We start from the raw sequence: 12,162 nt of genomic DNA on the forward strand, positions 1-12,162 counted from the left end.
GTCAAAGATCTTTATTTTTGTTAATGTAATTCGTTTGTCATATATTAAAGTACAAAAACGGAGGGCTTGTTTTTTGTTTTTTTTATGGCGACACTCCCACAAGAATGTCACACTACCAAGGACTATTAAAGTTATAAATCTCTTGTTGTGTAGTCCGATTGTAATCAAGGGCAACAAAGTTCAAAGCATATTAACCACTGTGTTTTAACAAACAATCGCATTTATCTTGTTGATATTCAAATGAATACATTTTAAATTTATAGAATGTATATTGTAGTCTGTGGTAATATATGAGGTGGTGTTGCTATGGTAATCATTTCAATTTTTGCTGCTTTTTTAGAAAATCTAACTGTGCGACATGTGCAGGCTTTCATTACACAAGAGTACATTTTTTATAAAACATTTTCTCATTTTGTGAAAACTCCTTGTTTTTAAAAAAAATAAAATCTTAATATATGTATTATTGTGTGTGACCCACCAAATCATTACTGTGTCCTTGACCGCATTCCAATTTTTAATTTATTGTTGTCATATCTAGACTTTTATCATTTCATATATAATTTGAATTTATATCTTTCAATATAATTCAAATTTATAAAATGTGTATTGAGGATCATATATTTATCTGCGCGAAATATGTATGTGTTGCTATGGTAACCATTTCAACATTGTCAACCTCGAAAAATTTTAGAAAAAAATATGTTTGTAAAGACAGAAATAAACTGTTGTAACAAACTAACTTTGTTGCCGTTGTCAAGTTTTTCGGAACAATAACAATCCAGTAAGGGGTGTGACAAAACACATGTTCACTGTAATCTATCAATGTGTTCTTGACATTATTTTCCATGTGTTCTTGACCTCATTGCAATTTATTGTTTTATTTATTGTCATTTGTTAAACAAGGTTTATCAGCCACCTATTTACTACTTTATACTAAAATATGTTTAGATATTTAGAGTACTAACAAATTCCCACTTCCGGTCCAGTTAGACTTAAAATACACCACGAATATTTACATTTGAGATATAATTTTTGGTATGTGTTGATTTTTTGATATTTTATCTTTGTTGTCCTGTACTACGTTTAGTAATTCGAACGTCACAGTTTGCATAAAAAGGGTGAGTTTTGCTGAGGAACGATCGCTTAGGTACGTGCTCTGTAACTTGCAGCACATGAACCTAAAAACATTAAGTAATCAAATTCACCAGAAGTTGACTATCCCTGATACGGGTATTGATAAATCACCAGCTGTGAACTTTATCAGGGTTCCCATATGAAGTTACACATCATTCTAGCAAGGAAAAATATTATTTACTTTTGTGCAGGTTATATAATAAAATAAAATAATTAATATTTCATTTTTGTTAGTGTATCTTTATTTTTATTTATTAAAATATGTACACATTATATCTAATTGGGGTGGGAATTGCCAAACCAATTTATAAAATTATATACAAATATTTTCGTAAATAACACTGACCGTGAAATACACCCTTGAGAAGTGTTACTGATGGAATATTTTATATTGCAATTTCTTTCAATTTTAATTAGTTGTATTGCAATGCATTAGTAAAAATGTAAATATATATATATATATATATATATATATATATATATATATATATATATACATTTCTTTATTTGTTGAGACTGAGTTATTTGTTACGTACTATAATTTATCTATATTAAATAACAATATTCAACTATCCTTTGCAACACCAATAAGATCATAATGGTAATGTTTCTTGGTCTTTGAAACTATGGGCATTATCAGAGCATGAGTCTTATTTTGGAACTCCTGCCAGAGAAACTGCACAAATCATAAGGGCAAATTAATAGCTTCTAAGGATGGTATTCTCAGAATAGCGCAAGTTGTCAAAGTAACATAAAACTTTAATTCTCAACAACGATGAAAGGACAGTTACTGCAACAAAGCCCAACTCTCCACGAGAGCCACCCAATACGAAACCCACTTACCGCAAAAGCCACTTACCGCGAAGCTACTAGTGTGTGTCTGTAAATATTGTATTCTAGTTTCCATTAAAATAAATATGTTTTTCGTTATTCTATATCTTTTGATTGATAATGCATGTGGTGGTTCAGTGGGTTTTAATAATTCAGTTGGAAGCATGGTTTTCTAGTTGCTTACTTACTTACTTACGCTTATATGTGACCTGGTTTTGCACCGAATCTGACATTATAATGGCGAATTTCTGATTGCGTAGGTGTCATGTCAAAAAGTCGCAAAAATGTCGAATATTGCCCTGGAACAGCATTAATTAAAGCAAAATGGTGACTGGTCGGCCATTTTGAATACATCTGTATGTCTATCACATGATATATATATATTGAATATATAAAATTTGAACATAATCAGTCAAGGCATGTCAGAGATATGGCTCTAGAACTGCATTTATTAAAACAAAATGGCCACCAGTCAGTCATTATGAATCCGGTCTGAAAATGACGTGCATGTAAGACCAATAATCTCTAATGTATGTACACAGTTTGAACGAAATCCATTCATAAAGACGGAGATCCAGTTTCGGAATGCCAGAAATGCTTGATTTGTGATGATTTTGTAGCACAAAAATGGCCACCTTTCGGCCATTTTGAATTGGATTGTCAAATCAATGAATAAATCTGTATATCTATGACACGATGTATGTAATATTTAAACATAATCAGTCAAAGCATATCAGAGATAGGGCAATAAAACTGCATTCATTTAACTATACTGAATCAGATCGTGAAACTAATTGATGTGCACATTATGTATGATATATGTTTGAAGTTTGAATGTAATCGGTCCAGGAATTAATAGGCTCGGGCGCACGAATGCACGGACGCACGCACAGATGTCAATCCATAACTTTTTTCCATGCCTTATCTACACATGTTCGTGACGGCACCCTCTATAGGTTGCAGTTATTATTATTAGTGGTCTGAGCTTTAACATATGTAGTAAAATAAGTGATGGTCTGCATGGAATCTGTAGCTTCGGCGACTCCGTTATTACCAGCCCTTGATTTTATGCACAAATAGAGTTGTCATAGTGCGAGTCTGTCGATTTTGTGAAACTACTTAATAAAAATAGGTCGCTTTACAGTTTTTTTATGGCGACACCCCACAAGTATGTCACGCCACCAGTGATTGTAAGTTATAAATCTCTTGTTTGTAGTGTACTCTCGATTGTAATGAATCTCATTGGCATACTCACAGAGCTTTAACGCACTGTGTTCGATGTGGACCAATGCGATATACAACGTATATGCAATATAAAATACAATTGAAAACATATGAAATAAATATAATGTACATTTTATAAAAACGTATATTGTAGTCTGTGATATATTAAGAATCGCATGTTTATCTGAACAAAATATATGTGGTGGTGTTTCTATGGTTACCATTTAAATATTGCCAACTTTGGCTGCGTCTCACCTACAATTGTAAACAGACTAACTTCCGTAAATCTAATTGTCAAGTGTGTGTTTTTTTTCGAATATTCAAAATCCAGTAAGGGTGTGACAAAACATACGTTTATATATTATTATAATTTACATGTTTTACAAATGAATTTACAAATGAAATCTCAGTATGTGTATTATTGTAACCTACCAATTTGTTCGTAATGCGACCTTTTTCATGTGTTCTTGGCCCATTTCCAGCCAAAATATTGTCTTCATGTCTAGATACTTATCTTTTCATTTTTTAAATAAGGCTTATCAATAATATATTGTGTGACTATAAATATGTGTAGTGTAAATATTGTATTCTAGTTCCATTAAATAAATATTCAATATTTACACTTATACCCAACCCCGCCCCCTATATATGACCTGGTCTTTCGGTGAATGACATTGCAAAGTACAGGGTAAAGCCTTCCTTATAGAAAGTAAAGTCCTACCTGAAATAAAGCGTCTCGATATTTTATCGTGGGGAGGACTTTAAATCCCAAAATACTCCGAGGGACTTCATCGGACATAAAACCCACCACGTCAAGCCACCTATAAATATATAACTCGCAGAAATTCTCTTTCTTTTGAAGGCCTTCAGTTAGTCAAAGGTTAGTGAATCCTGTAAACTATTGTGTACGAAATTTGTGATGATAAAGAAGCTATGGCCCTATTTTCAAATGGAATATGTATAAAAGTGCTAGAGCATTGGTTACACAAGACATGTATGCAGTATACGTCTGCGAGAACAATGACCTTTCGAAATTTGTGGTCAGTTTTCTAGTACAGTTTGCATACTCAAATTAAGGCAAGTGGTTCTTATGCGAAGGATTTGTATAATAACCTGTGTATGAATTTCATGATTCAACACGAAATATCTCAAAAGCCAATGACCGACATCAGATCCCAGATATCCCAGTAAGCAACGTTACTGTGTATCTGTCAGATTGGCTGTTTTGGAATTTCCGACTCAAATACTGTGTTTTTTTCTTAGCACAGTAAAATTATATATTTGATGTCACGTGATTGTTTTTTATAAATGTCCCAGTCAATTCGATGAAAACAAGGGCTTATTAAAAGTCTAAAGACAGTTCTTAAAAAGAACAAAGGGATTTGACTTGAGAAAAAGACTCGAAAATAGAACATTTAGTATAATTAAAGTTCAATATTTAGGTCGAGATTAGTCGAGAAGCACCAGGTATGTTGCTGGGTTTGCAGTTTTTTTCAGGCTGACAAATCCAACATTTTTATGGCGACATTCTCACAAAAACGTCACACCACTTCGAAATATAAGTTATTGATCTTTTGTCTTGTATCCCCGATTGTAATAATGTCATTGAAGCACAGAGCATTGTGTTCGATATGAGCCCAATGCGACGTGTACGTGACAAAGTATATATACAATAAAATGTGTTTTTACACTTAAATCAAAGCGCAAAAAATCACTGCCTTTTAACAATGAAATAATTACGTTTATATCAGATTTGTTGATGTTCGAATGAGTATAATTTACATTTATAATAAAATTGTTTATAGGGTAATGAGAGCCATATACCGGTATTTATCTCAGCGAAATGTATATGATGTGGTGTTGCTATGGTAACCATTTCAATATTGTCAACTTCGAAAACTTTTAGAAAAAATATATCTGTAACAAAGCAAACGTCTACAGCTGGGCCATTGTCACGTTTTTAGAACATTCAACATCCAGTAAGGGGCGTGGCAATACATATGTTTAATTTATTCAGAACGCAATAGTACATTTGTTGGAAAGCTTATTTTGTTATTTTTATTATATTTTCTGATTAATTGATAACACGTGTGGTGGTGCACTTGGTTCTTAGATAACGTCGTTTTTGTAACATCGTGGAGCTAGAATGTTCTAAAGAATCATTAAGATGCCTACTTCACCTCACGCCACCCCAATATATAAATGACCTGGTGATTTGGTGAAGGTGACTTTATCAGCGTCCTACTTGCAGGGTGTGTAAATTACCCACCAAGGACTTGCCGAGATGTTGAGACATGTTAATGCATAACTGCGCCATTGTTTTAGTGTCCTAACCGGCAAAATGGCCTGCAAAATGACTGCTGTGGCATGTGTATTGACGTACTTTGCATTGTCGCTTTATTTCGGCTCCTGCTACAGCGCAGAGTACGTGTATGACGTCTTTAACGACGAAGACAGGGATGCGTTGTATTATGATACCTTCCCTGACGATTTCAAATGGAGCTCCGCGACATCGTCCTACCAGATTGAGGGAGCCTGGAACGAAGACGGCAAAGGGCCTAGTATATGGGACACTTTCTGTCACGAAGGTGGGCACGTTTATGAAAACCACACCGGCGACGTCGCCTGTGACAGCTACCACAAATACAAAGAAGATATCGCTTTGATGGCCAATCTCGGTCTTAAGAATTACCGTTTTTCCATAGCCTGGTCACGCGTGTTACCGACTGGGAAAATCGACAGCGTCAACGAGGACGGTATTGCTTACTATAATAACGTGATCGATGAACTACTCGATAACGGTATAGATCCAATGGTTACGCTGTACCATTGGGATCTTCCACAGGGGCTACATGACGACTACGGCGGATGGATGAACGAATCTATTATCAACGATTTCAACGATTATGCCAAGCTCTGTTTTGAACGATTCGGTGACCGTGTGAAGTTTTGGATAACTTTTAACGAACCATGGATCGTGGCTTTATTGGGCTACGAGAGCGGCGTGTTTGCGCCAGGAATAAACGAACCCGGGACCATACCGTACGTCGTTGGCCACAATCTTATCAAATCACACGCAGAAGCTTGGCACACCTACGACGATCAATTTCGTAGCGTGCAAAAAGGCGTAATCGGCATCACCTTGAACTCGGACTGGTCAGAGCCACACGATAGAAAGAACTACAAACATATTTTCGCTTCTGAAAGAGCAATGCAATTTTCGCTTGGTTGGTTTGGTCATCCTATCTACAAGAATGGGGATTATCCAGAAATTATGAAAACGAAAATTGCCGAGATTAGTGCCGGCCAGGGATTACCGCAGTCGAGATTACCGGAGTTCACGGAAGAAGAAAAGGTCTTTATTAACCACACGGGGGATTTTTTCGGACTCAATCATTACAGTACCAATTACGTGGTCAATCCAACGAATGAAAACTACGAGTTGCCGGGCTACTGGGGGTCTGATGTGAATGTGCCGTCGTGGAAAGAGGAGAGTTGGCCACAGTCTGCATCTAGCTGGTTGAAACCGGTTCCGTGGGGTATTCGTCAAATTCTAGTATGGATACACAACGAGTATGATGGAATCGATTCTTACGTCACAGAAAATGGGGTTTCCACACATGACGTGTACGATTTAAGTGACGAAGAAAGAATGAAATATTACAAATCGTACATCAATGAAGTTCTCAAAGGTAGGTTCTAAAAGTTTTGAATATATTCTTAAGATTTGTTAGTTATTTGCATTAATTAAAGTGGAAGGATGTTATAAACGTTGTATAAATATATATATTTTTTTTAAAAATCAAAATGACTGGTAGCATTTAAATTGACCAATCAAGGAACAACATGACCATATCATCGCAAGTTAGTAATTTAATATTAATATTCAAAATCATCCAACCAGCAAGCCCTTCATTTCGAATAATGGGCGGTGGCAGTCGCTCCGTCACTTAAAGTCTTGGGCGTAGACAATATGTATCTCTCGAGCCAATCATTATTATGTATTTGAATGAAAACAGATAATCGGTATTACTCCTTGACAATATGCACACTCTATGTCTTTTATTATTTTTGTATATTTTACGGAAAATTAAAAATAGTATTATTTGATAAAACATGCGCATGCGTGGTGAAATGATAGTACGTACGTTACATTATTTGAGCACAAAAGTGCATTTTGTGAGCAACAAAATCTGCATGTATCAATTATGGCACTACGCACAAAAAGACTTCAAGTTATGTAATTTGTGAGTTCATTTCGAAACACAAATAACTGAACCATGCTCGGTTGTGTGTGGGACTTGCACTATTTACCGCCAGTGACTCCTTCAATACTTTCCAATCACCTAAAAATTACCTAATTAAAGCTTGGTAGCGTCTCAGTTTGTACTCGTTAATCTGCGCAACAGTAAAAGTCGCCATCTTTGTTTATAGGAGATCCATATATCTCACGAATGCGTGGCTCGACGACTACCGCCCTTTAAACGAATTTTCAAATACATGATTATTTTTATTCTCCGTCAAATTAAAGATAGAATACCCTCTCTCTGTGCCACAATAATAACTTCATGTTAATTAGTAAGTATATACGGCAGTCACTCAGGCTGTTTGATTTTATTAATGACAGCAGTGAATAACACTATTTCGCAGATTATATTTATTTCGCTTTACGTTTACATAAGATCTAGCGCTTTCATTGAACTATCCGTTGCTAATACTGTTTAGCTTGCAGTATAATATCCTGTGAAAATAGTTGATTTTCTGTTTACCTCGAGATCTCGCATATTGCGTGAACGGCGCGGACCAAACGTCTGTCACTAAGATCATACGATTTGATTTTTAATTTAATATGTTTTTTTCTTATAAGCTCAATGAGGTAATGGTCTATTTGAATCTGCGGCTTTCATTGAGGATTTATGTACATTGAAATGAAACATTATTTTATTAGTGGCCAAGAAAATCAGCCTACCAAACTACATGTAAGAATTATAAAACAATGTTAGGAAATGACTTTTTGGCTAGGAAAGGCTCGCAGAATTTGTTCCATGTTTGATCTAAGCGACACATTTTTAGTACCGCACTCGTTATTTTGACATGAATTTATGATACCTTAAACTGCAGTAAACGTTATCGTCTGGATCTTGAACATTTCTGGCAGTAAATAAAAAATAGATAACTGGATAATGCTATCATTGTGTTGATCAATGATTTAATATTTCGTTTATTTATTTTATTCCAGCTATAAAGCTCGATGGCGCCAACTGTAAAGGTTACACCGCTTGGTCGTTGTTGGATAACTTTGAATGGGCAGCTGGTTACAGCGAACGGTTCGGCATGCATTACGTGGATTTTTCCGACGATGATCGTCCTCGCGAAGTCAAAGATTCGGCTAAATTGTACGCCGACATCATAGCCGATAATGGTTTCATCGAAGATAATACGTCTCGAAGTCTCGTCGTTGAGGGATCGGTTTTACTAACAGCCTTCGTGGTGATTATAGTCAATACGTTGTAGACTTAGTTGTGATTTATTTATCGCGTGTTTTAGTTGAACACTGTATTTCGTTAGTTTTATGATGTCATAGTGTGAACTTGAGCGAAACCAAGTTTTAAATATATCCGTTATATTTCTGCAGCATTTTAAAGTTGACCAATCACAGTTGTTGTTTAATAAATCGTTTCTTCTCGCTTTATATTCGAATTCGAATTGTCAGATTGAGGCTATAAATACGAATAATCTTGCTGCCAATATGCAGTTCTTGCTAATTTGTACAAATGTTTGTTCTGTACTGGCATTACGGTTCCATGATAAGTTGATGGTTCAGTCTGTTGATAGCAAATAAAGTTTACCTTACGGATTATTTGTCACTACCATATTTCACTGAGGTGCTAAAGTGGGAGGGACAGTTTTTCATAGTGAACATGTGCCACTCGCATCATTGGTTCTATTTTTCGACTTTCTGGGAGAGTTTGGATGTTTATGTTCATGTGCACTTAAATAAGAATATGCTTTAAGTTGTATGCTTTTGGCATCCAGCGTATTGTATTCGTATGATCCAGAAAAAAACACATTGCCATTAAAAGAAGGTCTACGATGATTTTTTTTTATGTTATGGAGAATTACAAGATGGTTTGTTTGATCATGGAGGTAAAAGACAGACATGGTTTGATACAAGGTAAATCCGACACGGTATAAATATACACACCAGATTAGGCAACATTGTTTTTGCAACATCATTTTGTTTGGAATAATATTAAAAGTATATATGTACCAGTAAAGCTAGTTTATTATTTCACAAAAGTACGACTAACTAAAACCTCGTCGTAAATATAAATTGCAGGCATAATACGAACACTGACAAAACACGCAGTACACTTGATTCGAGTTGATGACCATGGGAAAGAACCTCACAACTGAAAATCAGATGCGTACCTCTTCGCGTATTTCTTCACACCATCCGCATCCATAAATACCGCTCTAACTAGCATGTAATGAGCAATTACTTAAAAGGAAATATGCAAAGTGAATCTATGACGTCATAGACAACTATATATATATATATATATATATATATATATATATATATATATATATATATATATATATATATATATATATATATATATATATATATATATATATATATATATATATATATATATATATATATATATATATATATATATATATATATATATATATATATATATATATATATATATATAAATGCGTTACCTAAAATTAGTAACCAATACACAAGGTTATCCATATTCCATTTTGAAGTTGTTTTTCCACTTCGTACGATCTGCAGGAAATCTGTTACTCACTCCTGGAAGAATTATACTCTGCCTTCAGATTTGTACAGTTTTTGAGAAAGCTCATCTGAAGAATCCTGGAAATGAATTTAGTATTTTTTTTTTCTAATTAGAGTAAAGACTTTGAGTGATGACACCAATAGAAATTATGTTTGGATTTGTGATTAGATAAGATGGTCGCAAGAGAAGGCAAGCTACAGTGTATATTGTATTCCTGTACCATTCAAATAAATATGTTTTTCTGTTAATACATATGTGCTGATAAAATAATAGATAACATGTATGGTGATGGTATAATGGGTTTAAATACATTATATTTATTCAGGAAGTAAACTATTTTGCACGAAATTTGTAATGATAAAGAGGCTATGCCCCTATAGTTTTTAACATTTGTTGTGCAATGAATGGCGTTGATCTTTTGAAATTTGCCAATTTGGTTCTGTCAAGTCTTGTCAGTGCAGACGTCGGTTGTTTCATAGTGAACGACATTAGTTATTATTGTATTAATTATATACAGGTATGCGAGGCACCAACTTTTCGTGAAAACCACGGTAAGGGAGACCAAATCCACAGTTTGAAACACATTTTTAAGAAAACTCCATCCCTTGAAACAAGATTACATAGTAATAGTATACTAGTATTTAATTTGACACGAAATCTTGTATTCAATACATATAATTTATAATAATAACCTTTGAAATAAATTGAAGTTTTGTCACAGGGTGGTAGTTTTTTTTTCAAATTTTCGGGATCTAATTGCAATTTCTTGGGTAGTGGAGTGACTAGCCTTTTCTTCAAAATAGCTGACACACAGCACGTAGAGATTGATTGGTTGACAGTATAGGTTATGCTGGGTAGAATAGTGACAATGCATTTCTTGATTATCGCTGTCAATATTTGATCGAGGTTGCATGATTTATTACGTGAGTGACTAACAATAGTTTCTTTAACGATGATGAACATGTCAACTCAAGTGTGTTGGGTGTATATGATTTAATAGGAAGCAAAACAGTCCTTTTTCACTAGTTTCTTTGTTCTAAACAATGGCCATTTACTGGAAAATTACTGTGTTTTTGTTGAAAACTATAGTGAGTGGGCTGTTTTTTTTCTAAACGGATTTGTTTTCACGTGATCTAAGTGAAGTACAGCTCCCCCCCCCCCTCACCATTTAAAATGTTGACATCTGATTAAACATCAACACCATGATTTCGAAATAAGGATTTTAAGATCAACGACATGTGCGAATGATGAAATGTAGCATGTAGTTCACTGTGATATATGGAATTATCAGGTGCGATACTAATAAAGATAATTGGCCACGTCATTCGTCATTGAGTTACGTAACACACGTACGCTGTGACAGCCAACAACTCACAATCATTGTTGCAAACAAAATACTTGTTCATTCAAGTAAAAATGCGGTAATTATTGTTAACGTACCCGTACGATAACTATCAACTAACAGATCTCAGTCATGTGGTTCTAATAACGCAGACAATCTTTTATCTGATCGTTTTGAAGCCTGAACATTTTGCCCATTAGTGTGAAATTTGGTCCAAGTTTGTTTTTGATTATTATGGATGTATATTTTTTTAATGTAGCTAAACATTAAAAAATTCCCATCGTGACAAAGAAATAATTTCAAAGAATCAATCCTTATATTGCCACCAGACTTTCTCGCCCAAATTTTTTTGTTGGTACTTTTTTCTTTAAAAAAATGTTTTTTTTTTGTCTGAAGGAAAGCCTGGGTGCAACCTAACAGACTATGTGTAAGAAGTTTAAAAACAAAATGAATAATCTGATGAGATATTAAAGCCTTCAGAGTGTTTGATATATTTATTCACTGTCAGGCAATGGTTTTTCTCGAAGGCATACTAGTACCAAAAAAGCATATTTTTGACCCAAAATCAAAAACGCATTCTGGATATTTAAAATAAAGACAAGTTTTACAAAGTTTGTATAATAAGCTTTCAGAAAATATATAACATGTTGGATATATAATACGATCTTCATTGTCTAATTACTCAATTAAAAAGCAAGCCAAATAAACTGCATCTCTACCTTAATATAATAACTAGACACCAAGAGACATTCGCGAAAATGTTTGTTTGTTATTTATTTACTTGTCGGAATATACTAATACAAAAAGCGATAACAA

General features: G+C 34.3%; 1 protein-coding gene across 1 annotated transcript; it reads left to right on the top strand.

The window, feature by feature from the left end:
- Nucleotides 1–5,530: 5,530 nt before the first annotated feature.
- LOC100377678 (cytosolic beta-glucosidase-like) lies at nucleotides 5,531–9,049 on the top strand. Its single transcript, XM_002735586.3, has 2 exons — nucleotides 5,531–6,881; nucleotides 8,429–9,049. Exons 1-2 carry the CDS (start codon nucleotides 5,531–5,533, stop codon nucleotides 8,701–8,703), a joined length of 1,626 nt encoding a protein of 541 aa, XP_002735632.1. The 3' UTR covers nucleotides 8,704–9,049.
- The last annotated feature ends 3,113 nt before the right edge of the window (nucleotides 9,050–12,162 follow it).

The sequence above is a fragment of the Saccoglossus kowalevskii genome, chromosome 2 (genome assembly GCF_978046115.1).
Source record: "Saccoglossus kowalevskii chromosome 2, keSacKowa6.1, whole genome shotgun sequence".
Lineage (NCBI taxonomy): Eukaryota > Metazoa > Hemichordata > Enteropneusta > Harrimaniidae > Saccoglossus > Saccoglossus kowalevskii.